Source organism: Lutra lutra, chromosome 12, assembly GCF_902655055.1.
Source record: "Lutra lutra chromosome 12, mLutLut1.2, whole genome shotgun sequence".
NCBI classification, from domain to species: Eukaryota; Metazoa; Chordata; class Mammalia; order Carnivora; family Mustelidae; genus Lutra; species Lutra lutra.
Genome location: NC_062289.1, coordinates 60,227,068 through 60,245,956, shown reverse-complemented (window position 1 = coordinate 60,245,956; position 18,889 = coordinate 60,227,068). Strand labels below are relative to the sequence as shown.

Genomic DNA, 18,889 nt, shown 5'->3' with positions numbered 1-18,889 from the left:
GCCTAGGGGCCACCTATGGCCACTGTCCTCTTGATGCCTTTGTGTGACCCATGGAATGAGTGCAGCTTCAGCTCCTCTGCTCCCTACCTCTCCTGAGGAGGCCTGGGGCATCCCAGAGTGATACTGGGATGGAGACAGAGAAGAAAGGCCATGCTCTCACTGCCCTGTTCCCCTCTTCCTCCTCAGTGCATCTGGAATCTCGAGGCAGAATGCAGGAGCCCTGACTCCCTTTTGGCGCCCAGAGTCATGCTGTGAGCCCAGGGAGGGCTGGGTCTGGGGCCCAGAGCCCCCGGTCTGGCTTCACCTCACACACGGGGACCGTCCCTGGTGAGGCGCATAAAGAGGAAGGAGTCTTGGCCAAGTGGGCTTCCTCAGCAGATTTCCCACAATTAGAATAAAGGCGACTTTCATTACAGGAGCTCACAATAACACAGATAAACAGAAGATAACACCGAGTGGTCTCTGGCAGAAGTACTCTGGGATATCTCTACCAGTCATAAATAAGCTCAAAGGACTAAGAAAAAAATAAAGATTAAAATAATGAATAAACCATCAAACAAAAGTCAAACGGGGCCCCTCATTTAGAGAGTCCTTGTTGGAGAGAGGATTCCACAGAAGCCAATCCGATGGTGGCGGGGGTGGGGGCGGCCAGAGGAGAAATCTCCCTTGACCCCCTCCCTGCACGCCCCTCCCTGCCTGGAGCTTCTGCAGTGGAATATGGTGCTACAGGCTGACACGGATCCTGAGCCCATGGAAAGGAAATGTTTTGTGAATTCCAAATATAATTACTGGACTATCATTCACAAAAAGAACATTATAAGGTTTTAATTGTTTCCTGCCCCACTCCGTCCTCCCCCGGGGATCACAGTGACTTTACATTTCACTTAGCTGAATGGAAAGAACGTGGGGTCTGGAGAAGGAGGTCTGGGATCAAGTTCCAGTGCAGAACCTCACCGCCTGGGTGACACTGGGCAAAAGAGACAACCCCCTGAATCTCCACTACCTCTCCCTTCTGCCTAAGGGGGCAGCCATATCTGCCTCAGGGGTTGGCTGGGAAGACCAGAAGCAGTAGTGGGGGTGGGAGACCATCAGCTCTGCAGCCTACAAGAGCACTGTCCCTATTCCCCTCAGCTGCCTCGCCCTCTCCCCCAGGGCCGGGATCACTCCTGCCGTGGCATCTCTCCCAAACATGGTTCTAACATCTCCATGTTGCCTTTGTGCTTTCCTTTCAGAACCAAAGATGTTTGTGGAGTGTTAGAGCTGAGGAGAGCCTTTGGAATATGCTGGAACCACACCACCAGGCCCCTAGCACACCCACAAGCCCACTGCCATTACCCACATCATGCAGAAAAGCACAGCACCCCCACGGCAGAGCAAGCCGGTGGCCCAGCCTGGTGTCCTGACTCTGCTGCGGGTCCCTCCCTGGGTGGCCCTCCGCCATCTCCCCTGTGACGCTGGTCACCTCGCAGAGGTCCCTACGGACCCCACTGCCATGCCTCCCCATGGCTCGCTCATCTTGCTTCATAAAGACCTGCCCGCGGGTCCCAAGTGCGGTCAGCTGTGGGGTACCTTGGCGTTCTGCAGGGGGGGCTGGTAGCTGGACGGCCGGTAGAATGTCCTCTGCGAGGCGTCCGTGTGGATGTCCCCGAGGAAGAGCTCCTCCACCAGGCGGTCCAGGTTGTGCTGCAGATACTGCTTCTCCACCCGGATCAGCTGCAGCTCGTGCATGGCGAAGTTCACGGCCTTGGTGCACTCGCAGCCATTCTCTTCCCGCCACAGGTCGTAGGGCACATCCCGCACCCAGGGGCTCCCGGCGGGCACGAAACCCGGGCATGTGCGGTTCACCAGCTGGCTGAGCGTCTCGGCGACAGCCTCCGTGTGGCAGACGACCTGCACGTTGTGCAGCTGGTAGTCGGCCTCGGTGCCCCCTCGGATGATCCAGGAGGCCTGGCGCAGGCGGACCTTGCCCCGGATGACCAGGGTGTAGGTGGGGCTGGTGCACCGGTTGCCGCCATAGTAGAACTGGTAGGCCTTGAAGGTGTTATTGTGGTAGAACCTGTAGGACCTCGTGATGAACTCTGGGCCCGACCTCACTTCACAGCTGCAGGAGGAAAAGGGAGGGAAGACGTTTTCAAGCCCAAAAGCGCTGAGGGGCAGATTCGCTAAGGTGTCAAGAAACTAGGGTCACAGGCACTGTTCTGTGCCTTCACAGACACCCATGTATTGACTCCCCACAACGACGTAGGGCTAAAGGAGATATCGTTTCCATTGCACAGTGCAGAAACCAAGGCCTGAGAGATTAGGGAAGGTGCCCCCAGGCCATGTAACCAGGAGAAAAGCCAGACCATGAATCCAGGCAGTCTGGCTCCAAGCAGTGTTCCTAATCTCTCTACACCACAGTCTTTATTCGTTGTAGGAACAAGCCACCAGAGCCCAAACCTGCCATTCTCACTCCTCCCTGGGGGCTTGACTTCAGAGAAGGGTCTTTCCGGTGGAAAGAGGGAAGAGAGTGGTGCTGGCCTATGAAGGAAGGCTCCTTATGCTAGCTCAGAAAGAGCTGATCCCCTGAACACTTCCATTTTATGGTCCTTGTCTAGAGCAGGCGGGTGCCGAATGTCTGTCATTCTGCCATGGAATCTAGACTGGGGAGAAGTCTCTTAGGGGCAAGTGGAAATTCACCCTCTCATCTCGTGAAAATGAATTTTCCCTCTACTGGGGAAAAGGGTCCATTAGTGAAAGCAAAGGTAAAGGAACAGAACTAAGGGTTCCTTTTGATTGTGCTGATTGACAAAATGGCAATGACAAAGTGGTTTTCTGCTGTGGCCTTAGATCAATACTAGGTTCGCTGGCCAGAAATACTTGGACTAGGTCTACAGTACACATATGGCCAGCAGGAACTGATCACTGCCCTACCTGGGGCCCGTTCCTATTGCTGCAGCGCAGCCCATACCAGGGAAACGCTGGCGGGCTTCTTCAACATACCCACCACAGAATCCAACCTCTGGAACTCTCCAGTAGATCAGAATCTCAGTTACATCATGACTTACATCCATCAGGTTTGGCCTTATAACTCTGCTCAAGTCTGTGAGAGAGATATATATATATATATATACATATATGTATATATATACATATATGTTTACATATATATTATATATATAAAATATAATGATATAATACCAGAACTCAGTAATATATAGTATATTACATATATATATTTACTATGCATTATTTATAGAAATTATGGTTTGAGCAGACTCTGCATGGTTTGAGCTGAAATCCTAAAGACCTGTTATTCTCAAAACTGCTAAACACTTCCATTTTTCAGTTAACACACTGCTGAAAGGTAAACATCACTCCAAGCGGACACCCGCTTCTGGGAAAGGCTGTCGGTGGAAGTCCGGGGAGGGCGCATGCTCAGAAGGCACTCGGTGGAACTCTGAGCCCAGCATTCTGCAGAGAAGGCACGAGAGGGGCTGCAAAGGTCCTCCCCACTGTGAAGGAGGCCCTGTCCAGCGAGAGCCGTAATTGCAGTCTGTTCATAAGGGCCCTGAAGGTGTGCTGCCTGACCTCAGGGCTCAAGGTATCTCAAGTCCTCAGGCACTGCACCGGCCTACCACCCCCTCACCTACGCGTTGTCATCTCTAGATGCACCTGTTACAACCATCTTTTAATTGGTCATCCTCCTCTCACTTTTTCTACTACCCATTTGCCGCACTGCAGCCACAGTGCCTCATGTGAAAGCTGGATCGTGTCTTAAGCATGGCCCATGCTGCGAACTCCTCAATGACCGTCCAGTTCTAACCCCAATCTGGCCAGATCTGCTCTGGAGTTGTCCCGGCCCTTCCTGGCAGCCTCATCTGGAGCTGCCCTGCCTCACCGCCCCCACCCCAGTCCCTCCACCGGGGTTTACTACTCCCCTGCTACAAGGACTCCTGGTCAGTTGCTTCTCCAACCCAGTCTTTGCTAGTTCTTCCAGATGGAAAGCTCTTCCCTGGATCTTCGCACAGCTAAGGACATCCCAGCTCAAGTGTCCTTTCCTCTGGTAGCCTTTCCTGACCCCACCCCCGTCCTAAAATAAGGCCCCTGGTATCCTCCTTTAGCACCTGTTGTTTTTTTCCCTCTTCAAAGTACTTCTTTGTATGTTTATTTGTAAAATTCCTGAAGACAGGGATCGTGTCTTGTTTTGTTCACTGCTAGATACACAAAATCTAGAACAGTGCTGGGCACACTGTAAATATTTGTACACTCAATAAATAGGTGTTTGAATAAGGTGATAAATTCTTTAAAAGTACATCACACTAAGATTGTGCAAATATTTATCATGCAGTTATTTTAAGAAACCCCCTCTTTAGGGGGAAAAAAAACCCACCTCTGGGTCTTCATCATCTTATAAAAATTCCTTTTTTTCTCTTCTCTGTGCGCATTTGATCCCTCCCCGGGGTACCCAGAGGCTGCAAGGGAGAAGTGATCAGATCCCAGAGCAAGCCTTGTTAATTCTCAACAATTTAATGGGTAGGGGAAAAACTGCAGGTCTGCCTCTAGGCTATTTTTAAAAGCTCTAATGGAAGATAAGCCAGAGCTCAAACTGGGATAAATCTCAGCTCTGTAGCCTGGGAGAGTCAAAGAACTACGCCCTGGCTGGTGGAGGTAGCCTGAGTACCTCTCCACGTACGCTTAGAACCCTGAAGCCATATATTAAATTACCAGAATATGGCTAGAATATTTAGACCCTCAGAAGCTTGCAAGTCATGTTTCAGGGTTGGTGAAACACAGACTCCTAATTTCACTTGCTAATGGTTTCTTTTCATACAGGAGAGTTCAGTAAACAAGGACCCATTCACTCACAGCCTGTGGTTAACAGTGGTAAGCATCATCTCTGCTTTGGCTAACATTTCTAAAGTCCTGAGCTCCGTGCTTTACCCACTGGAGTCTCAAAGTGTTGCTTGGTTTTTAGTTAGAACTTAGATAACACGTGCACCATTGCAGATAGGATACAGTCTCTGGGCATCTGAGAAGCCCCGAGGAAGGCCTTCCACAGATGTGTGCTCTCTGGTCCACCCCCACCCTCCACCTTCCCTGCCTTGGTCCAGCCCCGACCCTCTTACCCAGTGGACACCCAGTGGCCCTCGATCGCTGGCGGCATCTGCACGGTGATCCTGGCGCCATTGTGGAGATGTTTGAGCATGTGATGGCACTGTGATTCCTTGAAAGCCCTCCAGGCACTTTTCTCTAAGGACCTGGGATGGGATCTGCTGTCTGGATGAAGGAGGGCAGAGCCCTCTCCCAGCCCTGAAAAAAAAGTGGAAGTTTGCTGAAGGGAGATCTCGCAGCACACTGGAGTCAGGCTGACGAACGGCCTCCTTGACAAGACATCGCCGCAAATGGCCGGGGCGCCTGGGTGGCTCAGTTGGCTAAGTGTCTGCCTTTTGCTCAGGTCCCGATCTCAGCCTACTCGCTCAGCGGTGAGTCTGCTTCTCTCCCTTTGCCTCTCCCCTCTGCTCCTGCTCTTTCTCTGTATCTCTCTCTCAAATAAATAAATAAAATCTTTTAAAAAATGATTAAAAAGGAAATCACTGCAAGTAGGAATTGTACTCCTACCCCACCAGGTTTATCACTGCCTCTGCTCTCCTGGAGTTCACATCTCAAAGGGGGATGTATTTCCCAGGTGGGAAAGCCAGGAAAACCAAACCCCAGGGAGACAACACAGACTCCTGGGAGATCTCTTGGCTAGTTCCTGGCAAAGCCTGAGCTCAAACCGGTGCCTCTCTGCAATGGCACATAAAACAGTGCATCTAAGGGAGCAGCTTACAGTGCAGACAAATGAATGTAACAGGGGCTGAAGAGAGAAATTAATATGTTCCAAAGCCACCCAACGGAGGCGTAAGAAAGGGGTCGGCAGGAAGGGTGGTCTTGTGCGGTGACACATTAAGGTGAGGAGGGGCAAGAGCGTGGAGACCAGCCTCAGTGGAAGGGGAATTCTGATGGAGCGGAAAAAGGCCCAGGAATAACTCAGAGGGCTCCTAACTGACATTTGTTCCCTGGCTCGGCTCCCGGCGGCTCCCCCCAAGCCGGGCATCTTCTGGTTCTCTCTGTCTCTGGATGGACACCTTCTACAGGGCTGCCCATCAGTGGGGCGTAAGTCATATACCCCCCTTCAGTGGGGGACGTGGGGGACATTTTTCCCCAATTACCTTCCCACTCCAGCCTCTCACACCCATAAAGGCAATGCTAATACAGGGTTCTAAATTAAGAATAACTCCAAGAAGACTACATATTTTTATTTTCCACAGGTAAAGGAATATTCTGACTCAGTTCATCTTCAGTATAAGCAGTTTAGGTTGGCAGACACTTAAAGGAATGCAAAAATAACCACCAGCCCCTGTTCAGAGGAAAGCATAGCCAGCTGAGTTATAATCTGAAAGCCTACTCTCCCTTTCCTTTTCCTTTCCTTTCCTTCTCAAAGGAAATTGACAGACTTCTGCTGTCAATTACTCCTGAAGTAACTAACACATCAATAGGTCTTTATTGTAGACCTACTAAGTATTCAGCACCTTGTTAACCAAAAAAGAAAAAAAGATCCAAAACAAAAAGCCCCTGACAAATAGACAAAAGCAAAATAAAAATGTACACAAAATAAATAAAATGCACCCCTCAGAATTGTACTAGGAAGAGGCAATTATATACTTTGTAATCAACACCTAAATAACTTCATAGAGAAACCAGGGCTTGAGGGGGGATCGTTTAAAAATGAAAAGTTAGACCCAGAACATGGTGACTCAGAGCAACAGGGTGAAAATCTATAGGAGAAACACGGACAACATGCTGATAACATTCAGATATTTAGAAAATATTCAGTTATTGGTCATAACTGAGAGGGCTGAACTAATCTTGTTGGAAGTCTTTGGTACTGAGAAGACACATGCGAACTCTGGGCTCTTCCTCTGAGCAAAATGCTAGCCTTGGACTAGAGCAGTGACTTTGAATTGAATTGTTCCCATGGATCTTAAGTGAAGCAAAAGGCAACGAATGAGGGAGAGACACCCATGAGTATGATTCAACTAATTCAAAAAGAGTGAAAAGAGATTCGAAATGAGAGGACAGTGCTGCGTTCCTATGAAACGCAACCTCATCACCAACCCTGCTTAGTCCAACCCAGTGATTTGGACCCCAGCAAGAATATGTGAGAAACATTAAAACCCTGAAATCCACATCTGGCGGTGTCGGTGCTCATGGGTTCCTGGAGGTTCAACGAGGCCCTTCCTACTGGTGGCCTCTGCTTGCACGGAGGACAGCAGAATGACATTTCTGGGAGTTCTCTCCCCAACCCTCTGAAGCTGTGTGCACAACGGGAACAGGTGTGCGTAACTACACCATTCGTCTTTTTCCTCTTTTAAAAATACAGTTTATCCTTGAACACCATGTTCTATGTGTTATATACTATATTCTTACAGTAAAGTAAGCTAGAGAAAAGAAAATGTTATCAAGAACAGAAAATATACATACAGTACTATACTGTCTTTATCGAAAAAAAAAGCCACATGTAAATGAACCCACGCAGGTCAAAGCTGTGTTGTTCAAGGACCAACTGCACATGCATTTTATTAGTGCCTGCCCTGCCCATGTAGTAGGCACCCGGACCCTTTGGCTGTCTGGCTGTGGCACGAGGTAGAAAGGCCAAGAAATTCAGGGGTGAACTGTTAGCAATCTCACCATGGACATCTGTCGATACTGCGATTTCTTTCATCTTTTCAAAGATTTTATTTATTTGACAGACAGAGATCACAAGTAGGCAGAGAGGCAGGCAGAGAGAGAGAGGGGAAGCAGGCTCCCCACTGAGTAGGGAGCCTGATGCAGAGCTCGATCCCAGGACCCAGAGATCATGACCTGAGCCGAAGGCAGAGGCTTAACCCACTGAGCCACCCAGGCTCCCTGATACTGTGATTTCTGACTGAGTATTATCACAGTTCTCATGTTTTCACCCCCATCTGTCTGAGACCTCTGCTGATCTCTCTGTCGGCTTTGAACTAGTGGAGGAAGAGGGGGTTACTAGGGACCTCTATGGATCCCAAGAGCTGTAATTACCTCGAAGATGGGAAGCAGTTCCTGAATTCCCCTTTAGGCAATCAAGAAATAAAGGACAAGACAGCTCACTGTCTGGTGGCTCAACCGTCTATGTGATCAATTACGACGTGGCTAACTTAAAACAGATTTGAATTCAAGTTATGAAGCACTGGGAGCTGGGGAAGATGCTGCTTTAAATGGGACACCGAGCGTGCGGCAAAGAACCATCATCGTCTCCCTATCGACCATGCTATGTTCTAAACATTGATTTGTAAACCCCTTTACACCCTGCAACTGCTTTCCCGTAAAGATGATAAAAGCCGGAAGGAGAGTGGATGTGGGCGAAGATTCTGGAGCTAGGCTGCCTGAGTCTGAAACTAGATCTGCCACTTAAAGAATTTCCCCGAATCCAAGACTTCAAGGATTATTAAGATGCATTATTATTTTACAACCAGTGACAAAAACACTTGCCGCTCAATGATTTCTGCACGAGGGTCCCAAAATCCCCCTGACTCGTGCACAGCAGCACCCCACTTCTCTGACATTGCTCTGGTCAGAGAGATCTGACATTTCTTGCCTTCCGTTACAGCGCTTCATGTGTGACAGGTAATGGGTTTGCTTTGCACATATCTCAACAGCAAAACAGGAACAGGGCCTCATCTTTTGGTGGGTATCTTCCTTTCTACGTAATTGACAGTTGCAATGTAAGTATCTGCCTCACTGAGGTCAAACTTGCCCCCCACTGCTCTGCTCCAAGCCACGCTGGTTTTGAAGGGTGAAATTTATTAAGTGACTTATGGAGAAAATAGCCAAGCATGCGTGATTCAGACATCGACTCTATTTTCAAAACTGACCTATTTGCAGCTAGTCCATAGACGGGGAGTAACTAAGGGGTCACGCAAAGGAAGTGATGTGATGACAGTGTGAGCTGCTGTGTTCAGACTCACGCAGGCCAAGCCTGCAGCACCTTGCCCGTGACTGCTGCCTGCAAGCTAACGTGGACTGGGACCCCCATCAACCCTCAGATGCACTTCCACTGCAGAGATCTTAAAATAGGGGGAAAAAAAAAAAGGTGGGTCTTCCAATCAATGAAACACACCATTAGCATGGTTACCTGAAAGAAACAACTTAACCTCCAAGCTTCTGTCTACTCATCTATGAAGAGGGGATAACATTACCCGTCTCTCAGGGTTGGTTTCAGGATTTGCTGAGACTGTCTTCCTGAACTCAGACATAGTTCTCATGAAATGTGTTATTATTTTCCATAGTGATTAGGCTTTTAGACCACCCTCAAAAAGTCCTTCCTAAAAAAAAATAAAAATAAAAATAAAAAATAAATTAAAAAAGTCCTTCCTAACTAACAGCAGAGTTAAAATAACGGTAAAAGTCAGCCACAGCCAGGCTCCCTCTGAGCACTGAGAAGGCCAGAGAGCTCGGAGTAAAAAAAGACACAGGGCTCCGTGACCAAGTTAACTGGTGACCCCCGTGCAGAAGAGGCGGGACCCAAAGCGCTGGGCTCTGTGGCTCAGTTTAACAAATACCTATTCACTCTTTGTATATTTTAGGAGCCGGAAGCATGAAGGAGAATGAAGATAAGTTTTTTCCGACCTTAAGGCTCTCAAGGGCTCATTGGCCTGAATGTCAAAGAACAAGGGTGGGGATGATGAAGGGGGTTTCTGGGAAGGAAGCTGGGAGTTCAAAGACAGAGGAAGAGGGAGTGGTGGTCAGAATATGCATGGGTCGTTCATAAGGCCAGTCACAAAGGAAGGGAACTACAGGGATGCTTTTTAACCAAGGGTGGAAGAAATAAAATCCCAGAACCACCAATACGCCGATCATTCGAAAGCAGGCACAAGATCATACGTCACTCGGGTTTCTAGGGACAACTCTGCACTTGGCCATTGCTCTTATGGTCACAGAACAAAGGTCACAGACACAGCAAGATTGTCAGTGCAGAAAAGCAGCAGCATAAACAGCCAGGTAGAATTCTACAGTTAGCATAGCTCTTCAGCATACAGTGAGTTAGGGTTCATACTTGAGGCTGATACTGTATTTTTTTTTTTAAGATTTTATTTATCTGACAGAGATCACAAGTAGGCAGAGAGGCAGGCAGAGAGAGAGAGAGGAAGGGAAGCAGGCTCTCCGCTGAGCAGAGAGCCTGATGTGGGGCTCGATCCCAGGACCCTGAGATCATGACCCAAGCCGAAGGCACAGGCTTTAACCCACTGAGCCACCCAGGCGCCCCCTGATACTGTATTTTTAAGGTAGAAAAAAATGGGATTGGTTCCTTTCTATCTTTGCCCTTCCAGGACCCATCACCTTGGTGGGAACAAAATTAAATGGGTCATGTGAAAGCCGGGGCTGCTGTACAGTCAGAGAAACTTGTCTCTTAGGTCTACAGTCAACTGCCAGGAGTGGTCTCTAATATTTATTTAGTTTTTCTGGGATGGAAACTCTGGTTGGCCTTCTCATGAGTGCTACTTCTATGAAATGCCTTTTAGAATTAAAAGGCCATTTGAAGCGCCAAGTCTAGCTGTAGGAGAGGTCAAGGTTAACAGCTTTCCTTATCCCCCAGACTTCCATCTTAGGATTGCCCATGGAGTGCCCTCCAAGGACTTCTGGTCAACTCAGGGACCCCGGTGTTCACTGTGTCGCTCAGAATAGGTCAATTCCAGTTTGGGACTGAAACTAGCAACTCATTCATTCTAACCATCAGAAAGGTTCTGAAGGGCCAGGCTCTGTTCTAGACATGGAAGCTGTAAACATTATGGCCTAAGGGAGTCTCAGTTGGACCAGAAACCAGACCCCAAGCAGGCTTGTAGAGGGACTCGTAGGACAGAGAGAACAGGCTCTGAATTCATCCTTGGAAGGTTCGCAGAGGGACAACCATGCCTTGAATGCTGAGTGGAAGTGGTCTGGGCAGAGTACACAGCATACCCAAATATAAGGATGTGGACAGGAGGGGTTCATGTAGGAGGAACTGGGGCTGGGCTCGGGGAGCAGGCACCACGGGGTGGCCCACAACAGAGGAGCAGAAGTAGAGAGGCAGGTCCATGATCAAGAGTGCCACATAGCAGACAGAGCGTGCCCTTCACTGGAAAGGTGAAGAGAAACCACGAAAGATGTTACCAGTGTACGAGCACAACAGGAATTCCGTTTTGGGAAGATCGCTTTTCCCAATTTCGGAGGTATGGGAAACAGATGGGAAACAGGAAAATCCATTCTGAAGCTTCTATGACGATAGCTCAGCATATCATTTTTGCCTGAATAAATAAGAAAGATAAGAGATGGGAAGCACTCTGGACAAACAGCAGTAAATCTCTTTCATAGTCTCTTGAGTTTTTTTTGTCCTGACCATCTTTTACATGTTGTGGAGAAGGTACATAAGAAGTTATAGTCAAAGAAAGGAAAGAGGAGGGAAGGGAGGGAGAAAGAAAAGTAGGAATGAATACTAATTTAGCACTGCATCTAAAAAGACTTGTGCAAAATATTTTTATGTCCTACGTGTCCTAATTTATATGTCCTATATGTACTAATCTTAAATTATGTAAATCCGTCATCCCGGTACTTAGCAATGCAGTACTCAGGGGTGGCAACTATTAGAATAGCTGCTGTCTATTATTTATAATAAATCTGCTTATTATATATAATAACTTTTTAAAACCCCCATTTAATTGGACTACCTATGTAACTGAAAGTGTGGCTAATCACAAGAGCTGGTTGTTGAAAATTCTGCCGTTTTATGTTGAATGCAGTTGACATTTATGGTCGTTCTCTGATGATTCAGGTTCTCAAAGTGACTCAAGGTCATTATGAGGAACATCAGTGCCGGATACAGAAATGCTAGACCGAACAGGTAACAACCCTATTTAAGCCATGAAGTGTTTTTTTTTTCTTTTTTCTTTCTTTTTTTTCTTATAAGACCAGAGTGATTAAGTCTGTGTGGGGGAGTGCAGGCACAAATCATGTCAACATATGGGTCAACTGAGGATTCTAGATATTTTGGTTAACTGAGAAGATAAGTTAGTTGGGTTCTTTTATTAAGATTTTGCTTAATAAGGGAAAAAAAAATACCTCAAAGGATTAAGAAACAACCACCATCCAGTAAGAAAGTGACTGTGAATTTGGTCTTCAAGGTGGCTTTGGGCAGATCATCCCATATGTTCCTACTACTTGGATAAAAGTAAAAATTATAACAACAATAATCATAAGTAAAGTTTGTGTGACAATGAACAATTTACTTTATGCACAGGCTATCTCATTCTCAAATGCCAGTTACTACCTAGGTATAGAAAGTTAGAAGCAGAGAACCACTTTTAAATGTGCAGTATTCTATAAATTGCCAGTCCATGACACCGACTAAGCGGGAAGCTCTCCATAGCCCTGTTCCCTGTCCAGCAGAGCTCTCAATCAGGAAAAGGACTTCTCCATAAAATGGTCTCCAAGACTGGGGGTCTTAGGGCCTGGGCTCAGATAAAATTATGACGACAAGTGAGTATTTCTTTCAAGTAAGTGTGGGAGAGAATAGTAGACTCAGGAAGAAAATTATTCACCTACTGAAAAAAAAAATTCCTGAAGGCTTCAGGGTATTATTTTACAGGTTACCACTTCTAGAGAACTAAACAAGATCCCGGAGCTCTGGAAGGCTGACTCACATGCCTGCATGTGTGTGCGTGTGTGTGCACGAGTGATTTACTCCCAGAGAATAAATCACTCTGTAACAGTAATCCAAAATGACTGCAGAAAGACCTCAAGCACTATCATAATTGTCATGGTCTACTGTTCAGAGACTGAAAACTCTCAGGGACATCGATAAAAAGCCCCAGATTTCCGGAAATGAAAGGAAGCATAGGGTTGACCATTTAGGCAGAGACTGACACCCCAAATACAAAGCCCGTGTGACCAGGTGACCATTGATACCACTGAAGTCACCAGTTTGCATTCAGAAAGCAGTCCTTAGCATAGCTCTCAAAGGGAATGAATATATTAGTTTTGCCGTGGTCATCCCCAGCAAAGCTTGTTCCTAAATCCAGGGTGTTTTCAGAAAGTAGCCAGTCCAGGGACAGGGAGGGACTAAACAGAAGAGTGAAAGATGGGGGAACAGGGAACTGGTGAGCAAGGACTACTTGAATGTTTGAAAGTCAAGATTCATTCATTTACCAAATAGCTGAATACCTGGGAGGTTCTCCCTCACGTGTGGGCCATTGTTTTTAAATGAAAGGAAATGTGAAATAGAAGGAAAATATACCCCATGTCCAAATCCCCAATTTTTCAATAACATTTTAAAAAATTTGAATTATTTAGATACATTCCAGAGTTTCTCACCTGCCACTCGAGACGGAGAAGCAAAAGCTCCACACTATTTTATGTGTAATAAAATGTAAAATTAGTGGGGAAGGAAATGATTTTCAAGCATACTTGGGACTTAAACTAATCTTTGATCAGGACAGTCTCTATAACATGTAGTGCAATCCTTTAAAGAAACTTTTTAAAGGCTAAATAAGCATATGGAAAAATATTAACAATGGTTGTCTCCGAGGAGGGGGTTCTGAGTGATGCTTTCCTCGTTCACTTTGCATGCCTCTGTTTTAAATAATGTGACATGTATCACTTGGATAATCAGAGTGAGAATGTATTCTCAAGTTAGAACTGGTGGGATATGTAAAAACCCAAAGCAGATAAAATGTGACTGATTAGATTAAATGCACGTAATTACCTAGCCATGAAATTGCCCTACCCAATTAAATAAGCAGTCATTACTGTAAATGTATGCTTTACCATGGATTCTGCTAGATAAACTCCAGCTCAGCTTTTCATGCTGTTGGAATAAAAGCCTGTATGTGTTGCAGACAAACTGGATTTTACTATCATGTGGGTAGCTATGCTTACCAAGCTCTTATTTTTATTTCCAAATTGTTTTTTGAGATCAAAGCTGAAAGAGCAGCTGTTGCCAATCTTTAAACCTTTTTATCTAAAACCATTTTTCCCTTTATGAGAAATATAATAAAGTCAAGATTTCAAATTCCTGGCTCCATTCAACCGTAGCTGCAAATGAGGTAATTGTCTATGTCATTTTCTTCTAATGCCAGTCTCCAGGTTAGACACTGGGGTTGACATCCAGTGTCAATTGCACAATTTGCACGTTGCATCTGTAGCTGACTGTTGCTGCCGCACAGTGCTCTTCAGCACAGTCGTGCGCATGTGCAGGTGTGCGTGGTGTGTGTGTCTGTGCATGTGTGCATGTGCGCATGTGCAAGCACGCTTGCATGGTGCGCGTGGGGTATATGTAGGTTTGGGACAGTTTGGTGGGATTCTCAGCAAGGAAAGTACTACAGAGCATGCCATCCTCCCAGCTCTGGAGCCTTGCAACAAGCTTTCCTTCCTCACCCCTCAATATTCTTTGGGGCTCTGCAGGAAAGGGAGTATGGGCCTCCTCACAGCTCCTGTCCCTGGCACACAGTGGTACCTGGCACACAGTAGGGCCTCATAAAGGTACTTGCTGAGTGAATGAAACTGGAAAACCCTTACAGAACACCCTTAATAATTTTAGGGTGTTCCCCTATCATTTCTCTGACCTCGATACCCATCCCATAACATCCCAGAATAATTCTATTCCCAAATCAGAGCTACACAAGGACCCAAACACATACAATCTTGACACAGTAAGAAGGCGTGCATGGACAACGATGGCAGGGTCTTCATTTCAAAGCTACACGCGGGGGTCTATCGAAGACACGTCCTGCTGTGTGAGCTTTCAGCAGATGTATACAATCACTAACCTAGCTTTTCATGTTTCGAGTCTTAAATGTTTTATGCTTCACTTTAATTGATTATATCAAGTTGTCATCAGTCTGTCCCTAAACACTATGTAATTACACAGTCATATCATCCACTTAAGGTTTAGTTCTCTTCTTGTTTGGGGAGAAAAAGAATGAACATTGTTATTATAGATCTGCCTAGCTGCGTATTTGAAGCAAGTCAATTGATTTCGCAAGAGAATATTTAACATCTAAGACCCTTGCCCCTTGTTATGTACCACTGAGTCAGATTTCTTCTCAAGATTTCATTTTATGACCAAGGGGGAGAGGGTGCAGGAAACACAGTGTTTTCTTGGTTACAAAAACTGTCTTCTTTAGTAAAACGGTATTTCAAAGATTCTTATTTTACCCTATTTAAGTGTTTTGGCCAATTTTGTTGGGTAAGCTCGCATTTGGAAATTTAGTTTTTCTTTCTTTCTTTTTTTCTTTTTTTTCCATTTTGCTAGAATTCCTTGGATGAAAGGGAATAGCTCAAAAGTGCCTTCACCTTTCAGAAAAGTCAACGAATGCTACACAAGTAAACGGCATGGGGGGTAGAACATCTCCCCCAACATCAGTTCCAAAACTTAAAATCAAATATTTCCATTAGCAAGGGGAGTCTGCATTTTGCTGTGCATTAAAGCACCACTTATTCTGGAATACCTCATGCTAATCTGTGTTTCTGGAGCCGGATGATTTTTGTGGCTTTTCATCTAAGCAAAGAAAACAGTGATAACGGACGTCTTCCAGCTGCATACCTCCGTGACATTCAATAGGTTTTATTTGGATTAAGAAATTCAATTGTTTTCAGAAGTGGAAGGAGAGGAAAGTAAAACTGACGTGTATACTTTTATGCCATTAGATTTTGAACTTGAGTCCTGCTCTACATTTACAGTTTAAAAAACAGCAAAAACAAACAACAGGCTCCAAGTCTGGCCAGAGCCTAATTTACTCACCAGTAGGACATAGGGGTGATTTATGACTTGCAATGAGTTGAAATAAAAGTAACCAACAAACTGAGCAAAGACTGGAGGCCAAACATCATAGTTTTTCTATGTCATCCTTACACAGAATCTTCCTGAAGGCCTCGTGTACTTTTTAATCTTATTAATGTGACTTGCTAGTGTAACTCTATAAATGATGTCTGAAACTATACTCAAAGTTTGTCACAAATACACTCCTGACCCCAGAAAATCTGTTGTTACCTAACAATTGCTACCCTAAACAGACAAATAATGTCCTAGGGTTAGTAAAATAAGATGCCTAGGTATCAGGAAAAAAAAACCATTAAGCCATTCTAAGAAGATTTTAGGTAATTTCCTTCAACTCATAACTACTAAAATATACGATTAAGCTCATCTGTCACTACAGAATTTTTAAATGCTTGTAAAACCTCCTATAGAGTAGGACACATTCGTCAAGCCATTCACTAGGGTTAAGACGATCAATACCCATTTTCAGTTAAAATTAACATGAATCGGGAAAAATCAGGAGGAAAAGGAGAATACTCAATCATTTCCTGGTGCTTTACATTATCCTAACGAATTATGACAAGGCTTTCTTAAATCCCAAGGATTTATACGTTGAACCACCATTCCATCTGTTTATTTTTTGTGCTAGAGTCCAACACTCCCTGCCAGATCCAAGGGGATCTGTGAGCAACTACAGCATGAATAATTTTGCCATTGCAGATTCATCCAGTTAGAATTTGCAAACTGCCTTTTTTCTCTTATATCCTCTTCATCACCATGCACAGGGTCTGATGCACTCCCCCCCACCACTCGGGTTAGAGTGCAGACTGACCCCTTCCTTCCTCATCACAAGGTTCTCCTTCTAGCACAACTGGGTCAATCTCTAATCCCGAGAAGTTCAGGCCAACACAGACTCAAATTGGGAGATTTGGGGCTACACTCACAAGGGTATACTGGGGCTTTTATTACTAACTATTAGTTACCATTCCAGCTTAGACTAGCGGGCAGAGTAGGAAGTATAATTACAACACCCGTCTCTGAAAGGAAGGAGAAACCGTTCAGAACTAGCCAGTCCACGATGCATATGAGGACCACTTCTGTAGTTCAAAATGCAAAAAAAAAAAAAAAAAAGAAAAAAGAAAATTCTGTTTATGCCCAATTTTCAAGTAATCTCTCATGTTAAAGTCATTTGACCATCCTGCCATTTTTGTTTGCAGATATTACAACAGATTTTTTTTTAGGGGGACAATTTTCTCTGTTTCATCTCTCTCACTCTTTCTTCTGGTGTGTGTGGCAGCTGCTGTTTGATCTGTTCATTGGCTCTGATTTGTTTCATGTTTCAGCCAAAGATTAAAACTGCTCTGTAATTCTAAGCAGATGGGCCTAGGAGTGCAACCCTATAATTATACCTTCTCTCTTTGGCCCTGGAACTGCAAGCCTTCCATCCTGACTTTTAAAGTCTGGGATCACTGGGGCTCGAAGACACACCTTGGCAATCAGGCAGGTCTGGCCCCACTGGACACCTTAGCAGGGCCTGGAGCTGTCTGCCCTGAAGCAGGACTACAAAGCAAAGAGCCACTTCCATAGCTCCAGGATTCACTGGCTCCTGCCTTTCTAGATCACTGCAGGGTGGGGGGCTGCAGTGGGGTGGGATGGGGGTCACAGTCTGGTCTGGGTGCTAGCTACATACATGCATTCTGAGGCTCCACGGAGAGAAACTGTCTTTGAGGGTGCTCATCTGACCTGCAGAGGTTGGGGAGGCTTGGTGGTGTGGAGGAAGGAGAGCCACGCTCTGGGTGGAGACGCTCCCTTAAATGTCAGGTGGCCACCATTAGGGAAAGTTCGCTCAGGACTTCTCAATCAGCACAACGTGTTCTGCCACCGCCTGCAGCGAGGATCAACACCAATCTCCCACAAAATCGGCCTTATTTTTTTTCAGTGCAATTCCTGGAACTCTTTGAAAGAGCTGATGTTCTCCGGCTAAGGTTTACTGGAGCCCCCGAGGAAATGGGGCCCATGAGGCGCAGAAACAAAACCATCAAGCAAGAGTCGGAAGGCAAACAAGGTGTCCGGGGCCGGAGAACCTTCGGAGACCGGTTTTCATAATTACACCTTGACTGTTCAGAGTCCCCTGCTCCTTGAGACTGCACCCAGTCCACTTGGGGGAGAGCCCCACCACCACACCTTCAGCAAACACTAGTCCTCTCCGAGGGCACAGAGAAACGCGCGCGGGCTGTTTTCCCCCTTAAATGACCACGGTTTCGCTTTCCAGCCCCACAAAAGCTTGCACCACATCAAGAGCCCCTCTGGCAGGCACTCTTGACACTTTGGAAACTGGATGGCCAAGCCCACGATTTCATGACAGTCCACACTCTGAAACCCCAAAAGCGCGTAAAAGTTTTCCCTGGAACTTGATGCAATCCATTCAGGAGCTAAAAGGGGTCTGTGTGTGAGCTCCGCACCCTTCCAGAAAGCAAGCTCCAGCCGCAAACCAGCTCCGGCCACCGCCGGGGGACCCGCGAGCACCCTCTCCCGGGAGGCGGGCAGGGGGAGCGGCGGTCGCCCGCGCAGGAACTCACCGTGAAGCAGGAGGGCCGGGAACAGGTACGCGAGCAGGAGGCGGCACAGACCGGACATCTCCAGTCCTCCTCCGGGACCGCCCGAGCCGCCCGCCGTCCAGGGACGCCGCTCCCCGGGAACGGCCGCGGCGCCGCGCGCGCTCTGTCCCCCCGCCTCCAGCCCGAAGGACTCGACGAGGCGGCGGCGCGGGGACACGGGCGGCCGGCCCAGGCCCCGCGCGTCAGGCGGCAGCGGCGCGCCCCATGCCCAGAGGGCGCGGCGCGGGGGCTGCGGGGCGCGCGCTCTCTGGGCGCCGTCGGAGCCCCGCGCGCCCGGCCCGGTCCCGTCCCCGCTCCCGGCCTCCCGGCACCCGGGCCCTCTGAGTCCCTCCCCGGCCGCCGCCGCCGCCGCCGCCACCACCGCAGCGCGCGCCGCTCCGAGCTGCACTGGCCGCCACCACCGCCGCAGCTGCAGCGTCTCTTCATATTTCCCGAGCGC

At 47.0% G+C, this 18,889-nt stretch overlaps 1 protein-coding gene across 1 annotated transcript in view; it reads right to left on the bottom strand.

Annotated features, from left to right (window-relative positions):
- The window catches only part of APCDD1 (APC down-regulated 1), a 32,972-nt gene extending 14,368 nt beyond the window's left edge, over positions 1–18,604 (bottom strand). The window contains exons 1-3 of the mRNA XM_047697647.1: positions 18,412–18,604; positions 5,109–5,292; positions 1,570–2,101 (exon numbers count right to left, since the gene is read on the bottom strand). Of these exons, the coding sequence (XP_047553603.1) occupies positions 1,570–2,101; positions 5,109–5,292; positions 18,412–18,469 (774 nt within the window). The 5' untranslated portion in view covers positions 18,470–18,604. The remainder of the gene's footprint in view (positions 1–1,569; positions 2,102–5,108; positions 5,293–18,411) is intronic.
- Between the last annotated feature and the right edge of the window lie 285 nt (positions 18,605–18,889).